The following is a 20,768-nucleotide window of genomic DNA, read 5'->3' as shown; positions in this document are numbered from 1 at the left end:
AGCCTTTAATTTCTAAAAGAGGCCCTCATCTCCAACTTCTACTTTTTTTAAGGTGCAGGACATTTTTGGATGCCATGTCCACCACAGCTTCTGACAGAAAAATCTGATGTATACCATGGAGTTGCCAGAATCTATGAACAATGGACATGATAATAATTTAATAAAACACTGCTTTCACTTGTGCTACTATGGTCAGGTAGAGCAGTTGCTGTGCCAATCTGTTGATCAATGGCTATGATCAACAGACCTACAGAAATAGTCATTGAAAATGCCTCACTATCACTGCTCTCGTGTTTATTTAAGGGGGTTGTTGTTATTTGTCTGTATTGTTTGTTATACTATTTCTTGAGATTCTATAAAATGTTCAATTTCCCAATGGGACAAATAAAGCAAGCCTCACTACTTAAGACTTTCAACTGTTGGTCCATTCTCCACCACTTTCATTCTATATTCTCACCTTTAATGTCCATAAGGACTGCTAGCAGGTGTCCAGGGTGTAATTCTAAAATAATAAAAAAAATCTTTATCAAAAATGATGCAAGTAAGTAAGGGTGGTTGACCCAATTACAGCACGATACTCAAACAAACAGCTACCATGTCGAATGCTGACCTACTCAGAAGTGGATTGCTCATGGTATCTGGGGGATCACTGTTGGAAAACAGAGTCTGTTTCTGCCCACCCAGAGACACCAAATAAATATAGGAAATGTGTGTATTGATGTGAGAAGAATTAGATAGATAGATAGATAGATAGATAGATAGATAGATAGATAGATAGATAGATAGATAGATAGATAGATAGATAGATACTTTATTAATGCCCAAGGGGAAATTCACATACTCCAGCAGCAGCATACTGATAAAAACAATATTAATTAAAGAGCAATAAAAAAGCAGTGCAAGTTAAAAAGGCAGGTATAACTGTCTATAATTTTGTATAATAAACCACAAGCCATCATGAAGCCTTTAATTTCTAAAAGAGGCCCTCATCTCCAACTTCTACTTTTTTTAAGGTGCAGGACATCTTTGGATGCCATGTCCACCACAGCTTCTGACAGAAAAATCTGATGTATACCATGGAGTTGCCAGAATTTTCTATATACCTTAGCTGGAGACTGAACCAGCTGTGTGAACTGAGCATTACTAAGCTCCATGCTGCTATAAACCAAACTAAAAAAAAAAACCTCTAACACATATTAAGTTAATCAGATTTAATATAGAAGATAAATTTTACTAAATAACAGAAATTACATTCATTTTGAATAGAAATATATATACTGTATAGAATGGGTTAGGCTGCGTCTCTTAAATAAAAACTTACAGGAAGATAAATCCTTACCAAATCACAGCCTGGCATGGAAGAACCTACCACCATTGAGAGAACTAAACACTAAAAAGAAAATAATACTTTATAAAAAAAAAAGTCTTGTAGAAAAGTGCTTAAAAGTATCTGATAAATTATATAGCCTGGTCCTGCCACCTTCCTGATCTTAATTACAGTACATACTGTACTATTCTATATACAGTACCTAAAAGACAATCACAGTATACTGCATATGTTTACACTGCATGCAAACATAAACAGTATGCTAAGACTTTTCCTAAGAGGAAACTGGATAACCTCAGGATGAAAAAGATCACACCATCTGCATTTACATGATTCCGTCCACAATAAGGATGTTCTCTGCCCTATGTCCCTTCACAGGAATTACAGTTCTCTCTTTCTTTAGCTAAGTAGCTGAACTCTGTTGTTTCCTGTACTTCTTACATCTCAGTTTCCTCTGTAAACTGTAAGTAATTTTAGCATTCCTGTTTTATAGATACATGATAATTTTGTTTCCATGCCACACATGTGATAATACTGTATAGTCTGCATACATTGTATATTTGTATTATATAGTATACATATAATGCATAGCAATGTTTCTCAACCTTTAAGTATTTGCGACCTGAATTTTCATAACAGTTTTAATCGCGTCCCCACTAACTTTTTTTTGAAAGGAGCCCACAAATACCAATTTGTTCTTTATTAATTAATGATATATCGTAGATGCATATTTTATTATACCTACTTAACTTTTATTGACATTTATCTAAATCTATATTTATTTTTCTAGTATCAGAATGGAGTTTAAGTTAATTTGTTTTGGTTTCAATAGATGTATTTTTCATATATTCGATTCTTGTTTTCTTTTTTCACATTTTCACGCCCCCCTTTTTGTTAATACACGGCCAGCCCCACAGATTGAGAACCACTGATACATAGTATATAACCAGTATACTGGTATATAACATACAGGCATAACATGACCAAACCTGCATAATCCAGTTTGGGCGCGTAGGAGGCCTGAGCCATATATTTTGCATCAGCTAATACATGCTGAGAGAATGTAGGGACAGTTTTCATTGTACTAGCGCTCAACCTTTAAACTGAAAAAAGTGTTTTTATTAAAGTTTCAAAGGGTTATGTTTTTCTCAAATGTCCTGCTCTTTTGCCCTGTGCATGTTTTTACTTTTTATAATGTTCTTCTCCCACAGTGTTGAAGAATTGCAGACTGAAACATCACACAGCTGCAGTATCAACTCATTTCCTTTCGATTTGTTCATGTATAACAGTATCGCAGGACTTTACAACTATTTCTTCTCTGCTATTGGGCTTGGCATCCTGGTATACCATCTACATCTAAAATATTGACAGTTAACAAATGTCAACGTTAGCATCTAAATTACTTGGCTTAATTGTCCAGAGATTTACTACATTGGATATTCATTTACTCAGCCGACAGAGAATGCCTAATATTACCAGAGCATCCCTTCAGGCTATTGACAAGTGGGTTTGGAGAGAGCTTTAATATACATGAATACTTATACAGTAGGCCCCTGTCTAATGGGCTATTAGGCAGATGGGGCTTCTATTTAGTTTAAGCAGGCAATTTGGTGTTGTGATTTTTTCGCTTTAAGTACTCGATACTCTCTCAAACTTGTATGCAGATACACATACACACACTCCATCTCTTTCTCAGGTCTATGTGACCCCACAAGAATTTTCATGCCAAAAAATGCCATTGCTGTCTTGATTTATTAATCTGTAAAAGTCAGGATTAACTTTAGATAGTAGAGAACTTTAGTAGAACTTTAGAGTAGTAATCGAACCATTAGGATGCTAGTGATCAGTTTCAGACTGTTTTGGTAGCACATAAATGCAAATGCTAAAAGTGCTAAATTAGATTTTAGAAATTAAATTCAATCCCTTTACAACTGGAGAGAGAGTTTCTGTTGGGTTGCTGGCAGTAAGTTAGGCTAGTTCCTAGTGGTTGGGAGACTCTGCCAGGGTTGCCCTTTGTCACCTATCCTGTTCTTAATTTTTAAGGACATAGTTTCTACTCACAGCCAAGTGGTTTAAGAGGTCCAGTTCATTGGCCTCAGGATCCCATCTCTGGTTTTTGCAGATAATGTGGTCCTTTTGCCTTCATTGAGTGATGACCTCAGGTGAAGATGTCAGGATGAGAATCAGTACCTCCAAGTCTGAGGTAATGGTTCTCGGCTGGAAAAGGGTAGAGTGTCCTTTCCGGGTAGGGTGGGGGTGTTGAGTCGTTTATGTATGTTGGGGTCTTGTTTTTAAGTAAGGAAAGAAGAGACCAAGAGATTAACAGGTGGCTTGGAGCAGCATCAGCAGTTATGGATGTGGATTGTACCGGACTGTCATGGTGAAGAGAGAGCTGAGCCAAAACACAAAGGTCTTGATTTACCTGTCGACCTATGTACCTACTCTCACCTGTCTACTAGTATTTGGTGGTGACTGAAAAAGCTAGATTGAAAATACAATTGACAGAAATGAGCTTCCTTCAAAGGATATCTGGGCTCAGAGACAGGGTGAGAAGCACAGACATTCAGGGTGAGCTCAAAGTAGAGCCACTGTTTCTCCTCATCAAAAGGAGCCATTTGAGGTGGTTTGGGCATCTGATTTGAGTGTCTCTTGAATGCCTACCTTGGGAAATGTTTTGGGCTTGTCCAATTGGGAATTGACTTCATGGAAGACCCAAGACACATTGGAGAGATTATATCTCCAAGCCAGCCTGGGAACACTTCGGTATAGCGCCCTAGAGGAGTTGGAGAAGGTGGTAAAGGAAAGGAGAGATCTGGGAACTTTTGCTTAGACGGATGCTCCTGCAACCCAGATGCAAATATGTGGGGCAAAGTTGTAAGCATAAATGCACTCAGGAAAGAGACAAGTAGGCTTAAAGTGTAAACACAGCTGGGTAGCTACCCCGGATAGCACCAAACTTTCCTGAAAAACACAGTTTTTTTCTCCAGGTTATAGAAGGTGTCATGAATCCCTTCAAAGTATTTAAAGAGGGGATCCAAAGATTAAGAGAGTGAAAGTGGAATAGACTGGTTTGCCACAGGAAAGACTGCATGTTGGAGAGAAGATTGCAAAATGTTGGCCATGCATCTGCAGGAGTATGTATGAGATACCGTTTATAACGACATTATTTAGAAGGAAATAAGGGGAGAGTTGCTGTGATTTGTGCCACTGCGTTTTGGTCATTTTGTAGGTATTCCATGTGGCCTATGCAGCAGGTAAGTTTATTTGTCTGTTTTGTGTAAAACAGTAAAAATGCCCTCACAATATTGTGGCAGCTCTGTCCTTCTCATCTTGGTGCTTGTTATACCATATTCAATGCAGGAAAAGTTCATTTGTAAAATTAAAAGCGTTAGGAAATTTAAGAAAATTCTGCAATGGATTATTGCAAAACTAAGAAAGAAATTGCAAAAGAAAGTAACACGTACAAGACAATTGACCATTATTCATAGGGCATACAAGTATTTAGACATGTGAGCATCAGCTAAAAATGATACTAGGAAAGCTAAAAAGCAGAGAGGAATATTTCAGAAAAAGTAATGGCTGACCTTTCTTTTTAATATTTAAGAAATCAAACAATGTGTAAGGCGGAGGTAAAGTTTTAAGAACAGTATGGGAGATATTAAATATAAAGACACTGAAATAAGAAATGTTCTAAATTCATTTTTTTCTTAGGTTTTCTTAATGAAGAAGTTTATAAAGAGGCACCCTATTTGATGATATGGAACAATTGCTAGCTTCCTGTTTTTAGAAATTCCAATATGGAGTGATTTTTGAAAAATACATATTAAGGATTTTATTGATATTAAGCATAACCTCACTGAACAAAATGAATAAATCCTGTCAATTTAATTCATGTCAGCCTTTTTAATCATAGTAGTTCTACTTGTGTAATTTCCAAATCACTTATTGTCCCCTTGATAGTCTCTCTATATACTTTGGAGTTTTGACTCTTCACATTTGAAAAGCTCTTAAAAATTCATATACTTGAACTTCAGGTATAAAAATAACACAGTGCAGAGCAATAGGGAAAAGGGGAAGTAGTTAATACATAGAGAAAGTTTAGTTTACATCAGGGGTCCTCAATCACGGTCCTGGAGGGCCGCAGTGGGTGCAGGTTTTTGCTCCAACCCAATTGCTTAATAAGAATCACTTCTTACTCAAGTAACACTTCTGCTTCACTTTAGTTGTCTCACTCGTTAAGATTCTGAACCCTTATTGCTTATTTTAGTCTTAAACAGCTGTATTCTTGTTTTTTAATTGCTCCTAATTAGCAATAACATGAAAATGACAAAATAGACCAGCATTTCTCCGTTAAGCTTGTTACCATTTACACCTGTGTGTATTTATCATGCACTGTTGGGTTTAATTAAATACTTGGAAGGAAAGTGAAGGACTGAGAATTACTCATCCATTTTAGCCTTAAAATCATTTGGATGATATCCCTAGAAAGGGGAAGAAAATCCAGGATATGAGAATGTCCTGACATAGCAGATTTAAAGCACTAACAAGCCATGAAATTAAATTATTGGCAAGAATTTCTAATTAAGCAAATGGTTAGAACAAAAACCAGCAGCCGCTGTGGCCCTTCAGGACTGTGACTGAGGATCCCTGGTTTACACCTTTATGACTTTAGGGAGGTTATTTACTTAATTTAAAATGCATTATGAGTCGATTTTCAGGAATATGGTAAAAAATCTATGTTTGTGTTGTTAAGTAAAGTTAAGAAATGAACCTGTTCATTCCTCTAATAATGAGCTATGTGTAAACCTTAAGAATGCTGTGCTAGTGTAAATGCTATATGATTGTTTGCTGTTCTTTTATTTGTTACTAGCAGGAGTACCCAGTGTTGCCCGGGAATCTATAAATTCCGAAATGAAAGAAACAGAATATAGAAATAGAACAAACAGTTTTCTGATTCACATTTTATTGTAATAGTTAATATAAGTGCTGATTCCAGAGCCTTTGGATACACTACTGTATATTTTTTGTTTTCGCCTGTGGTAAGAAAATGAACAAATTCTGAGGATTGGCCACTCTAGACCATGCTACGTAGAGTTGACTGTATGAAAAGCATGGATTTTTGAAATTGATGCCTACAACTCGTAGTGATTGCCCTTGAGCCTTATTAATTGACATAGGAAAAGCCAAACGAACAGGAAATTGGAGTTTGAAATCAAAGGGTAAATCATTCAAAATCAGCGATATTCTTGGTATGAAAACATCTTCACGTCTTGCTCAACGTGTCATGATAGATGCTTCAATAATATTTGGACAGGAAGTCTTGACACAAAGGCGAGTGTTATTACACAGTAAGGAGCATCTGTGTTGAACCGTGCTGCTACCTAACGGACGTTGGCGATGGTAACTACAGAGAGAAGTGACATACAACCGCTACTGGGTGTGTGGAAAATGGCGGGGGAAGGATGCTGTCTTTTTAAGTCAAGTCTCTGTTCAAACGTGCTGGCATATAACAGACATTGGCGAATGAAATACAGCACTATCAGTGTGTGTGGGAGTGTGACCCATGGAAATGCGGGTGTGTCAGCCGGTCATGCGCACTGGGTCATTCACGTTTTACATCGATACGCCAGTTCTCCTTCACCCGATCCAAGCAGTCGGCCTTCTCATACTTGGACACTTCTGCCATCTCTTGGTAATTTAAAGAATGGCAATTTAAAGAAACATAGGTAAAGAGCGACGCACAGGGACCAAAGCTGCTGCTAGATGGTGCAGCGGTGAAGTTCTGTTGCAACGTTTGGCCATCTTAACTATGGGGACATGTGCTGAACGTTGTGTCGGTGAAAAGGTGCCCTGCGGTTCACCACAAACATATTTCCAAACCAAACATACCCCATGACCTTCTCCTGGTCACAAAGGAGCCCCATGCCCAGTTTGGTGGCGATCGGACACCCGGTGCAGATTTGTATGGCGGACAAACAAACATACACACACACACATACATAGACTCTGCTTTATATATTAGATATTGTTAATCAGTGTAACTACTTTTTATCTGCATAGAGAAACACTATATAACAATACATTCAGCCTGTCCATGAGTGCATTAATGCCTACGGAAATGGCCAGCTGCATGTCACTGACTGGCAGTGTGGTGTAGTGGCTTTGACTTCAAACCCTGAGGTTTTGGGTCTGAATTGTCACTTGAATTCCCAGTGGGCCAATTTAAAAAAAAGAAAGAAATGAAAGCAACTGTATCACAAATGTTGTAAGCTACCTTGGGTAAAGATATCAGCCTAATAGATAAATTAAAACATCTCGCTAACTGGAAAGATGACATGTTAATTGCACATTAAATTCCATCCTGTCTACATGACTTCCTAATGGGCTGAGCACACTTCATTCAGGTGACCAGAGCAATATTAGAACATGTTGTGTTCATTTTCAACAAATTAATATTTTCTACTGTATTTTAGGTGTACAGTATATACATTGGGTACGGAAAGTATTCAGACCCCCTTCAATTTTTTTGTCCAGGATATCCCTGTACTTGGCCACATTCATCTTTCCCTCGAATGCAACCAGTCGTCCTGTCCCTGCTGCTGAAAAACACCCCACAGCATGATGCTGCCACCGCCATGCTTCACTGTGGGGACTGTATTGGACAAGTGATGAGCAGTGCCTGGTTGTCTCCACACATACCGCTTAGAATTAAGGCCAAAAAGTTCTATCTTGGTCTCATCAGACCAGAGAATCTTATTTCTCACTATCTCAGAGTCCTTCAGGTGTCTTTTAGCAAACTCCATACGGGCTGTCATGTGTCTTGCCTCTCCTTAGTTTGTGGAGACAACCAGGCACTGCTCATCACTTGTCCAATACAGTCCCCACAGTGAAGCATGGCGGTGGCAGCATCATGCTGTGAGGGTGTTTTTCAGCTGCAGGGACAGAACGACTGGTTGCAATCGAGGGAAAGATGAATATGGCCAAGTACAGGGATATCCTGGACAAAAACCTTCTTCAGAGTGCTAAGAACCTCAGACTGGGCTGAAGATTTACCTTCCAACAAGACAATGACCCTAAGCACACAGCTAAAATAACGAAGGAGTGGCTTCACAACAACTCTGTGACTGTTCTTGAATGGCCCAGCCAGAGCCCTGACTTAAACCCAATTGAGCATCTCTGGAGAGACCTAAAAATGGCTGTCTACCAACGTTTACCATCAAACCTGACAGAACTGGAGAGGATCTACAAGGAGGAATGGCAGAGGATCCCAAATCCAGGTGTGAAAAACTTGTTGCATCTTTACCAAGAAGACTCATGGGTGTATTAGCTCAAAAGGGTGCTTCTACTAAATACTGAGCAAAGGGTCTCAATACTTAGGACCATGTGATATTTCAGTTTTTCTTTTTTAATAAATCTGCAACAATTTCAAAAATTCTTTTTTTTCTCTGTCAATATGGGGTGCTGTGTGTACATTAATGAGGAAAAAAAATAATTTAAATGATTTTAACAAATCGCTGCAATAAAACAAAGAGTGAAAAATTGAAGGGGGTCTGAATACTTTCCGTACCCACTGTATTTGTTTTAATTTACACCAAATGTATTTAAGGGCATATTTATTTTGTTTGGTCCATGTATGGTAATAGAAGGGTATGGTGCTGCTTTTTATATCACTAGCTGTTCAGGTTTTCTGGATTTTTGCTCTTTGTTTTAGTCTGATGCTTAATTTATGACTTAATTCTTCTTCTAATGGGATCATTTGGGACAGTGTTATCTCCAAAATGTGCAATGATGATATATCATTTTCTGCATACGTTGTACTGTTTAAAATATTGCTGTAAAGTCAAAATTTAAGGTTTTCAATAAATCTGTACATTTTAACAAAACTTTCTTATGGAACTGATCCCATCAGTCGCAAAGCAGGCCTCACACACCAGTGCTTGGGGGCCATCTGGACAGCTCGGAAGAGGTAAGACAACCATCCACGGTGACAAAGCGAAAGCAATCGCTAATGACCTCTTCTGACCTCCTAGCAGACAAGTAGAAGAGTCCTGGGACGGGCCATGATGCCACTTCTTGTATAACACCAGATGCTCTGCCTGTTCCACCATGGTAACTACTTAAGCAGCAAAGACACTGGAGATTGGACCACACTTGCTTAGCGTATGCAACTCCACAACAGAGAAAACGTCTTTCAAAGACATATAGCACACAACCTTTTACTTTTGCTTTCAGTTCTTCTGATTAATTGGGGTACCTGGCTGATCCCCAACTCTTTATCATTTCTCTGTTTCCTTTATTGGCAGGTTTTTTAAAAAGGAAACAGTCCTGGGCACAGGATTATTCTATTGTAGGGTTCTCTCATGCACATATTCACATAGGGCCAATTTGGAATCAGCAGTTATCCTATTCCACATGTCTTTGGGGTGCACCTAATGAAATTTCACACATACACATGGGCACTGGGCAGACCTTGCAAACTTGACTAAGACAAGAACTACAGAAATTGGAAAACTAGTTTAATTTTTTTTTATATTCCACCTTTACTAGACTTGTAACAATGCTTAAAGGCATGCCAAATGTTAAATGTGAGACGTTTAATTAACAAGAAACTCACCCAAACAGTCTTGTCCCCAGTATCCGAAACAGCAAACAGGGTCGAGGAAATCTTTTGCACACTGGTGGCTGCAGCCAGGAAGTGACAATGATATGTTGTTCACACTTAATAAATATCTAAAGGAAAAAAGAAGAAAAAAAGCATTATAAATGTCATTATCAATCCAGAAAAAACTCTGAGGCACTATTTTTTTAATAGTGTCATTTATGTGTATGACTTAAAAGAATAAATATTATCACTATTAAATAGTCAGGCTAAGGCTGACGCAAGGGGCAATCATTGCCATTTAAACGCACAGTAATATCATCATTGGGTTTGTATGTGTCTGCTGTAAAAAATAAGAGGTTGTTCTGTGGGTTATTATAGTAAAAGGCAATGCCATATTATAAAACCTAACGATAATGGACATCATTCTGCATTAACAGATTGTCTGGACCCCAGCACCATATGATAGGAAGTAATGGCTTTGTAGTCTCCACCTGAATTCCATTCTTGAGTGACTGGATTATTACACCTCAGAAAATGCACTTTAGCTTCAAACTAAATGGCTTGCAAAACTTTTTTAGAAATGGAAACATAATTGGATTTTTTTTCACCTTTTCCACCTTTTGTGGTTTAAGTTTAGTCATAACAGCAATCCAAGAGAATCAGAGGATATGGTATGAAGCCATAAGAAGACACAGTGCTATGACAGCAGGTAAAAAGTGTTTGCAGTTTATCCTGTTGGCTGTTGCACAAACGTATGTGAGCTCCATTTGCTTAAAGGTGTTTTCACACTCATATAGTAGCTTATTATTCTTGTCTGCTTTGTGATGAATCCACAGATGATTACTTTGTTTCAATCTCTAGTCAGTTCAGTTGGGTTTCACACAGAACACTTTCAAGCAAACCAGAATTAACAATATACACCCTGTGAGCATGTCATGAACTTCTTTCATTGGGCAGAAATATCTTTTTTCTGGGAAAAATAAAAAATCAAGTAGAGTCATGTGGCTTGTAGGGCCATGTTCTGAACAAGTATTTATTAAACAGTGTACCTTCAACAGGCTTCATTTCAGACTACACAATCCTTTTTTCTGCTTCTCTCTTCCACTCCTCCCAGGCAAGTGTTGTCCATCTCCACTTCCAATTCCGACTCCCCACGTGAAGTGGAGGGCTTCCTTTTAAGGCCCAACTTCCAGGCCCAACTGCTTGTGTCCAGAAAGCACTTCTGGGTCAGGCGGAACCTGTGCCTTCATTTTTTCACAACTCCCCCTGGTGGTCCCATACAACCCAACAGGGCAGGCTAATGTGAACACAACTCCCATGGTGCCCTGCATGCATCCATAGCAGAGTTTTCCATAAAGGATGCTGCCACCCAATGTATGAGGGAACAACCTGCATGTGAGAGGCAGTCTCCTGTTTTCCCATATAGTGTATGTGGTAAGAGTTCATTATTTATCCTGGTCGGAATGCTCCATCCATTTTGTCCTTTGGTATCCCAGCTAGCCATGTGATTCCCATCGACTGCTCCTGGGATGCCAGTGCTGTTGCTCTTCCCTTCTGTACAGTTCATTATGTTGGCCTCCAAGCTAGACAATGGGAAGGTAGTCCTTCCTGGCTGGGATGCCAGTCCGTCCATTTCAGTCAATAATAGCTGCGTTTGTGCGTCACTACATTTGCAATACGTATGTGGTTTGTTTGCCAAACACAGGTCACTTATTAACTGATAACTAGAAAGGTACATGAAAATTATGAGCCATTTCACACATTACAGAAGGGATGTGTATCAACAAGGCAACTGTACTGAATATGTCAAGCCCTGCTGTGGGTGTGAAATAAAGTGCTTTAAATTTGTTTAGACAGTAGACGTATTGTTTCATTTCACATATTTACTCTCCAGTTGTGTTATTGGCATTTTCACATCTACCTACGTAAATGAACTCCTCTAGGACAAGCTAGGTGTGAAAACACCTTTATTTACTGCGATGCAGGTCCAAACTGGTATGAATAAATGTTGCTGTTTTAATCCTTTTGTTAAATTCACTGCACCCGTTTATGTAGGCAACAAAGAATAAGAGCTGTTGTTCATTTCTGGGGAGGTTGAAGGTACATTATATTCAGAGGACAGATCCATTGCTGTATTTTATATGCACATAACCTCAGTTTAGTTTATCTCAGATCACAGGTCTGCTGTCTTTAGGCCTATTCATATCTGTTAATAATGCTTGTTTAGGAATATGTGATATGTGAACTTTTACTGCATAGTATGAAAGTTAATGTGCCACCAGTGTCTGCATCTTGCTTAAAAAGTGATTGCATTGAGAGGATGACCCACATGGTTGAGGGTGCATTGTTCGTCAGTAGCATAGGTTATTGCTATTCATTTCTTGACACCTCTGTCTGATTGACCTGATCATAAGTGAATGTAGGCCTATTTTTAAAAATGGTCAAATGCTATCCAATCACGAGGGAGTGAACAAGAGAGCGAGAGAATGACTCTGAGCCTTACTGAGGTGCTAGGATTGCTCAGATTGACTTGTACTCGTGCAAGCTGTTTTGTGCAAAGTTTGTTATATTTGAATGCATGTGGGTATTTCTTTATTGGCAGCAATAGCGTAGCATGACTACCACAGCAAGCACAAATTGAACCCATGATATACATAGCATTTCTTTTACCTAGCTGATTAACCTTATTATAATTTGCTTATACTTTTTAAAGTATTGCTTTACAGGAAAATTATGTTTATTACTTTATGAAAATGTTAAAATATCTACAAGTATGTTTGAAATACATACACAGTGACGTATAATAACATTGTGCTCTACTGTACAAATGGTATTAACCAAAGACAATGACTGTTCCATGTAGGGTCTATCTATCTATCTATCTATCTATCTATCTATCTATCTATCTATCTATCTATCTATCTATCTATCTATCTATCTATCTAATTCTTCTCACATCAATACACACATTTCCTATATTTATTTGGTGTCTCTGGGTGGGCAGAAACAGACTCTGTTTTCCAACAGTGATCCCCCAGATACCATGAGCAATCCACTTCTGAGTAGGTCAGCATTCGACATGGTAGCTGTTTGTTTGAGTATCGTGCTGTAATTGGGTCAACCACCCTTACTTACTTGCATCATTTTTGATAAAGAATTTTTTTATTATTTTAGAATTACACCCTGGACACCTGCTAGCAGTCCTTATGGACATTAAAGGTGAGAATATAGAATGAAAGTGGTGGAGAATGGACCAACAGTTGAAAGTCTTAAGTAGTGAGGCTTGCTTTATTTGTCCCATTGGGAAATTAAACATTTTATAGAATCTCAAGAAATAGTATAACAAACAATACAGACAAATAACAACAACCCCCTTAAATAAACACGAGAGCAGTGATAGTGAGGCATTTTCAATGACTATTTCTGTAGGTCTGTTGATCATAGCCATTGATCAACAGATTGGCACAGCAACTGCTCTACCTGACCATAGTAGCACAAGTGAAAGCAGTGTTTTATTAAATTATTATCATGTCCATTGTTCATAGATGAAAAACCTTACTTCATAAACTGTAGACTGTGATGAAAGGAGAAAATCAGGAAAATAAGTGACAAAAATAGTGTTTCTATGATGGATTCCTGGGCTTGATCTTTGCAACAGGCTTTGAAGTTTGTAAGTGTGAGGCCCTGGAACAGTGACTAGAACAGTGACTCTTTAAGAGTCTTACTGGAGGGGTACCTGGCATGGGCTACTAGTAGGAGATTCACTGGCGGATGGACAGATTCCTGCTGGCCATGGAATGTTTGGTTATCCACCGGACAAGTGTGGGGAAAGGGGGAAATCCAGGATAGCCTTTTCATCCTGTGACTATGAAAATTGTTCAGAGGAAATAACTGAGGTTTACAGGTTTACAAATAACTAAAACTTAAATTAGCCGACCTTACTCAGTTATAAGCAGTAACTGCCTTGCATCACTCATCCATGTGATGACTGCCTCCCCTTTTGTCAGGAAGCCAAAAGTTACTTCTTTTTTATAGCACCTTTCAAAACATTCTTTATGAGTAGCACTGGAACAACAATCTAATTTTTTTTGCTGAGATACAGATTCCAGAAGTTAAAGTAAAGCACAAGTGAATTGGCCCTTACCTGCAGTCTCTATTCCCAGATTCTTTCGTCAGTTTATGGTACCCAGGAGGACAACTGATCTCATTATTTAAAATACAGGATTTGCAATTCGTCTTTGTTGTTATGGTAACTGTTTTGTCACATCTGTTCTGCTAAGGAAAAAAAATCAGAGGAAATTAATTTTAGACACAATGTTTACATTTAAACAATTCTAACTTTATTTGCCTACAGGGTAACCATTTCCATCATTCAGCTAATCAATTTAGCAATTTCTTAAGGTAAAATGATAGCAAGCCTTGTGCTGTTTGGACCCTGTTTTCAAATACAAGAATGCAGGGAACACCCGACTCAAAAGACAGGAACCAGACGTAGATAAGACACCAGTGTATAGTAAGGGAGTCACACCAATGCACCCCCAATGTACACCCCAATGCTCATGACCTGTATTTGTATATGAATTCATTCAATAGGGAGCTAAAGAAAAAATTTCATTTCCGGCGCCACAGCGAGTGGCAGCCATTCCAGCAGCTCTGTGTATGACTATCTTTTTACCTTTTTTTTTCTATTTTTCTCTATTTCACTGATCACTGCTACCACTTTCTTTTATGTGGAATCGCTCCCTGGACACTTTTTACTACTTTTACTACTTGACATGGATTTTTACACGCTGAGACTCGCCTATTCAAATAGTCAACTTAAAGCACTGAGAAGAAATGCCCACGCCGGTGTGGTTCCCTATTTACCTGACGAGGTAAGAAGACGATATCGGGGCAGCCGAGCAGGCACAAAGATAAATGATTTTTTTTTGTGAATTTCCCCTTGGGATTAATAAAGTATCTATCTATCTATCTATCTATCTATCTATCTATCTATCTATCTATCTATCTATCTATCTATCTATCTATCTATCTATCTATCTATGTAATGTCAGGGATGCCAGGGGCAACGACCCGGCCGGAACGCCTTGAGGGACCAGAAGAGGGTCAATGCCCGCCCTGGATCACGTGGGGGCCGCCACCCTGGTTGCTTTGGGGGCCGCCAGGGAGTGCCCCAATGCCTTGGGAACCCTGGACCTCAGCACTTCCACCACACCAGAAAGTGTTGGGGAGAAGAGGAGCAGGGACACCCGGAGAGCTTCCGGAAGAACAGCCAGCACTTCCGCCATACTGGGGCGTGTCCAGGGAGGAGTGCCGGGAAACACCTGGAGCCCTTCCAGGATGAAATAAAAGGGGCCGTCTCCCTTCATTCGAGGCTGGAGTCGGGTGAAAGCAGGACAAAGCAGAAGTGAGTGGCCAGGACTTTGTGGGGATTTGAGTGTGCACTGACTTTATTCTGTAAATAGTGTAAATAAATGTGTGGTGGTGATTTAACAACATGTCTGCCTGTCTGTACCCGGGCCGCGTCCACACTATCTATCTAAGACCATCTCTGCAGCGCCAGCCTTATATCTGGAGCCAGTCCTGGGTAGGACTGAATTCCGAAGCAGGGCAATTTTACCAGGCAATTTACCAAGCTTACTTCTATTTCCAATTAATCCAGCAGGCATATCTTTACTATAAACCAAAAGACAAAATGAAAAATTACACACAGAAAATGACCACAGCTCAGATTTCTGGAGGCAAAATAGTTTCATGAGTGATGTTATCTAATAGATAGATAGATAGATAGATAGATAGATAGATAGATAGATAGATAGATAGATAGATAGATAGATAGATAGATAGATAGATAGATAGATAGCAACTAAATGAACACAGTACATTGCAACAAAAAAGAAGCAGAGGTTCAGGTCAATATAGAATGCAAGCTATAACACTATTCAGAGAATAAAATGTTAACATCACCCCAGTGGTAAGGAACTGATTACACGGTGTAATGGATCCTGACACAATGATCCTCTGTGGTGTTCTCTGGATCATTCTACGGGTGAATGAGCTGCTCTTTTTGGTCAGAATGGTGTACAGAAAATATCATAGTTTGTGATGACTAGTAGTTTCTTAAGTTTCCTCCTTTCAGTCACTTCCTCCACTCTGACTCCTAGCACAGAGCCAGCCTCCCTTATAGGTAACCATGTTTTCTGGCCTCACCTATAGTAATCTTCAGGTGTAATAATCTGGGGATATAAAATGCACTTACTAAAATAGACTAATGAAACATCAGTAACAGAGAAGCCTTGAGCCTCTAAAGGACCTAACTAGAAAGCCGAAGATTCAAACTTTACCTTCATTTCAGTGTCTTGCGCAACATAAGACAATTAACCCACTTGTGCTTCAATTTTAACATCTTTAAATATTAAATGCTTTACTTGGGATGGTGTTTACTATTGAAAGATACTTTATAAACTGACATTGCACTTTCACGTGCTGTAACTCGTCCTTTATGTTGTCATGATGCAGATTTACAATTTGGTGTAAACTTTCCATATAATTTATTGTGTTTTCCATCAATCTACACTCAATACATAATGATGAAGTGAAAATATGTTTTCAGAAAGGTTCTGACAATTTATTAAAAATCAAAAACTGAAACCTCTTATTCTTATAAGTAATCAGGCCCTTGATTCATTATTTTGTAGAAGCCCCTTTGGCAGCAATTACAGCTTTGAATCTTCTTGGGTAAGTATCTACAAGATTTATACACCTGGGTTTTGGCAGTTTATTCTATTCTGCTTTTCAGATCCTCTGGCAGATCCTCTCCAGCTCTATTAAATTGGATGGGAAGTGTCTGCAAACTGTCATTTTCAAGTTGCTCCACAGATGTTCTCAGATGTTGGCTGTGCCACTCAAGCACAGTTGGAGACTTGTCCTGAAGACACAGTGCTGTCTTGGCTGTACGCTTCGGGTCATTGTCATGCTGAGAGGTGAACCTTCCCCCAAGTCTAAGGTTGTGCGCACTTTGGAGCAAGTTTTCCTCAAGGCAAGTGATGAGCAGTGCTTGGTCTTTGCCAGATATAGTGCTTGGATTTCTGCACAAAGAGTTGAAATTTGATCCTCATGCTCTCATGGTTCTTTAACTGTCATTTGCCTTTTACTCAAGATTGGCTCTCAACTAGCCACTGTAACTGCAGGATCGAGAGAGTTTCACTGAGGTGGTTGTCCTTTCAACAGGTTGTCCCATCTCAGCAGAGGATTTCTGAAACTATGTTAGAGTGACTCTTGGTCACCTCCCTGACTGAGGTCCTTCTTGGCCAGTTACTCAGTTTGACTAGACAACCACCTCTAGGTAGTGCCCAGTGATTCCAAACATCTATCATTTAACAATTAAATCAGAGCACTGTGCTCTTGGGAACAGTCAAAGCTTTAGAAATGGTTTTATACCCTTGTCCTCATTGAGGGAGGTCTACAGAGAATTTCTTGGACTTCTTGGCTTGATTTTTGCCTTGACATGAACTGTGAATTGTGGGACATTCTATATACGAGTACGTGTGTGTTTCTAAACATTGTCCAGTAAATTCATCTTCCCACAGGTGGACTCCAATGACGTTGTAGATACATCTCAATGATAAATACATCAAACAGGATGGACCTGACAACAATTTGGAGGGCCCCAACACAGAGTCTGAATGTTTTTTATTTTTTTTTTAAATCTGTAAACCTTTCTGAAAATGAAATGATCTGAATACATTTTGAATCCACTGTATTTCCCAACTTTATTCAATATATTCATTTTTGAGTATTTTTAATCTAATGTAAGGAAGCAGCTAATCCAGAAATTGGCAACATGGGGCACTACACTGGATGGCACACAAATTTTGAGTTTCAAGCTAATGCAATATAATGTGTATTTGAATAAGTTTGAAGAGCTGGTTCCAGCTCATTTTGACCAAGTTACAATATGCCTGTTGGTCACCTGTGGTCCCACTTCTGTCTTCTTTTTTGGTGTAAAGCAGTAATTGTATAGCCAGATTCATGAGAAAGCAACAGTTGGCACACTGAAAGGAAGGTCTTGAGGAAAAGAATGTTGAGCCACCTAACTAATTCCAATGTCTGATGCAAACTAACTATAAAAATGGCTTAGAAACAAACAAGGAGGGAAGCTAAATACTGGATAGTAATATGCACCGCAATACATGAAATTACTAGTTTTAGCTTTGGATCTCATTGTTCTGATTGGAGCTAAAATATATAGATGGAACCAAGTATAAAATGAAACAGTTTCACTCTATATAGCATGTTTCACACAACGTTATGGGTTTGCACTCAGTCTAGTTTGCTCATTCTTCCCTTTTCAGAGTGCGTTTTCCTCGCACATCCAAAATCAAAGACACTCAGGTTAGGCTAACTGCCAATTCCATCTTGTCTCAGTGTGCATGACTGGGCATTGCATTGGACTGGCACATCCAGGGACACTTCCTGCCTTGCTTTCAGTGTAATCAGAATGGGCTCCAGCTGTCTGTGACCAGAACTGCATTAAGCGTGATTGAGCATATATGTCATGTTTTAAATTTGACAGCAAGCAATTTTCAGTGAATAAAAAGAAAAACAACACAATATAACTACATATGGCAACCTTGGAAATGGATGTGTAATTTAATTTTATTGTACATAAAGCAAATCTGCCTGTCATGGTTTTGTGGTCATGATGGCATGAAGTGAAATAATTTTGCCTTTCATAATTCTCGCAGCCCTACACCCGAATGTTTTTTCATATAGAGAAGTGTCAAGGCAGACATATTTAAGGGATATCTGTTAAGAGTTAATTGTACAAATCTATTTTAAATTTGAGCAGGCATGTTTTGTATACATTTTTTTAATTGCACATCATTGCATCATTTTAAGTACTGGTAGAAGTGGTGATGGCCACAGTTGGTGCATGTGCAGAACATCTAAACTTTCAGCTTTAAGCTAACAGATAAATTGTTCAAATAAATGGAGCTTTAGTCCCAAGTTTGCTCTCTAATTATATTGGATTCCAGGTGCAGCCTGTGTGTTGTAATTTAAATTTGGTTTCAATATTTAGAAAAAGTTGTTACCCGATCAAAAGAGAGAGTTACAGCATTCAGTGTACTGTGCTGCACACACTACACAGGGCAGCAGGCTAAGACACAGTATTGGCTTCCTTGTGGCACAGGACAATTGTTACAATCACCACTGGCCAGGCCATCCCATCAAATTCGAGAGTTGACCAAAAGATGCTGCTGGTAGTCACCAAGAACCTCAGGATAACAACAGTAGATGAACAGGCAAGTCTCTCCTTAGAAAATGTCAAAGTGCTTGCAAGGTCAGAAAAGAAGAAGCCTATGCCCTCTAAGGCATTGATAAATTAGATCAAGCAGAAGAAAGGGATAAGCACATACTTGAAAACATTAAGGGGAAATTAAAGGGAAGTACATTTAAGACTGAAGCCAGGAAGTACTTCTTTAAGCAAACAGTTGTGGGAATCTAGAACAAACTATCGAGACATGTAGCTGTAGCCAAAACCTTGACAACCTTTAAGAAGATTCTGGTTGAGATAATGGGTCAGTTTAGCTATTAACTAAACAAACAGGACTGATGGACTGAATAGTCTCCTCTCATTTGTCCAATTTGCTATATTATTATGTTCTTTTGTAAATGCAATCTTTATATATAATACGCTACCGTGGCTGTTTGTTTGTCTGTCTAAGATTTTAAATCGCAAACCATTTGAACTATTGACCTGAAATTTGGTACACATATACTATGTGATATCTACTGTCCGCTTTCTGGGTGATAATTGACCTCCAAGGATATTCCGCTTTTTATTTTTTTTTTATTGCAGAATTAAGTTTCAGCAGCGGCCAGCAGAGCTATCGCCATCTCTACCATCTTCACCATCACTTCCCCTACCTCTTCCTTTCTTAAATCATTCAATCAATCATCTAACTGTAAAATGATTTTGATAAATGTTTATGCACCTAATGTTGATGATAAGGAATTTATACAAAATTTATTTGCATCCATTCCCAATCTGAACACTCATAAACTTATAATGGCTGGGGACTTTAATTGTGTTCTAAATCCACTTTTAGATAAGACTTCCTCCACAGGGGGAACGGCAACTAACACCGCAAAGATAATTACAAAGTTTATAACTGATCACAACTTATCAGATCCCTGGAGGTTTTTAAACCCAAATTCAAGAACATATTCTTTCTACTCACCAGTACATCATTGCTACTCAAGGATTGATTACTTCTTTATAGATAATAACTTCTTGCCTAAGATTAAATCTTGTAAATACGATGCTATTGTTATTTCAGACCATGCTCCGATGATCTTGGAGCTGAAATTACTAAGCCCCATACACTCACCCCGCAGATGGCGTCTCAATCCGCTTCTATTAGCTGACGAGAATTGTACTGAATTTATATCCAAACAAATTGAATTCTTTCTAGAGACAAATACATCCCCTGAGATCTCTGCAGGAATACTCTGGGAAACTCTTAAGGCCTTCTTAAGAGGACAGATTATCTCATATCTTTCCCACAGAAATAAATCCGAGCGAAGAAAGTAGCAGAGATAAAAAGCGAAATTACTAAAATAGATGAAGAACATGCCAGACTACCAAGCGAGACTCTACATAAGAGGAGGCAGGCTCTACATTCAGAATTAAACCTCTTGACAACTAAAGAAACCGAACAACTAATTTACAAATCCAGACATCATTATTATGAACATGGAGAGAAAGCTAATAAGCTTTTAGCAACAAATTCACAAGCAAGATATGCAACGCAATCTCGTAATTACTAACACTAA

The 20,768-nt window shown here is 38.7% G+C and overlaps 1 protein-coding gene across 2 annotated transcripts in view; it reads right to left on the bottom strand.

The window, feature by feature from the left end:
- The window catches only part of stab2 (stabilin 2), a 247,856-nt gene that overhangs the window by 208,084 nt on the left and 19,004 nt on the right, over window positions 1-20,768 (bottom strand). The window contains exons 2-3 of one of the 2 annotated variants that reach the window (XM_039761804.1): window positions 14,074-14,204; window positions 9,942-10,057 (exon numbers count right to left, since the gene is read on the bottom strand). In XM_039761804.1, coding sequence (XP_039617738.1) covers window positions 9,942-10,057; window positions 14,074-14,204 — 247 coding nt within the window. The remainder of the gene's footprint in view (window positions 1-9,941; window positions 10,058-14,073; window positions 14,205-20,768) is intronic. The other variant, XM_039761805.1, reaches the window with a different exon arrangement.

This window comes from Polypterus senegalus, chromosome 8 (genome assembly GCF_016835505.1).
Source record: "Polypterus senegalus isolate Bchr_013 chromosome 8, ASM1683550v1, whole genome shotgun sequence".
Lineage (NCBI taxonomy): Eukaryota > Metazoa > Chordata > Cladistia > Polypteriformes > Polypteridae > Polypterus > Polypterus senegalus.
Note: the sequence above shows the minus strand (reverse complement) of the source record. Positions and strands in the feature narration are given on the sequence as shown.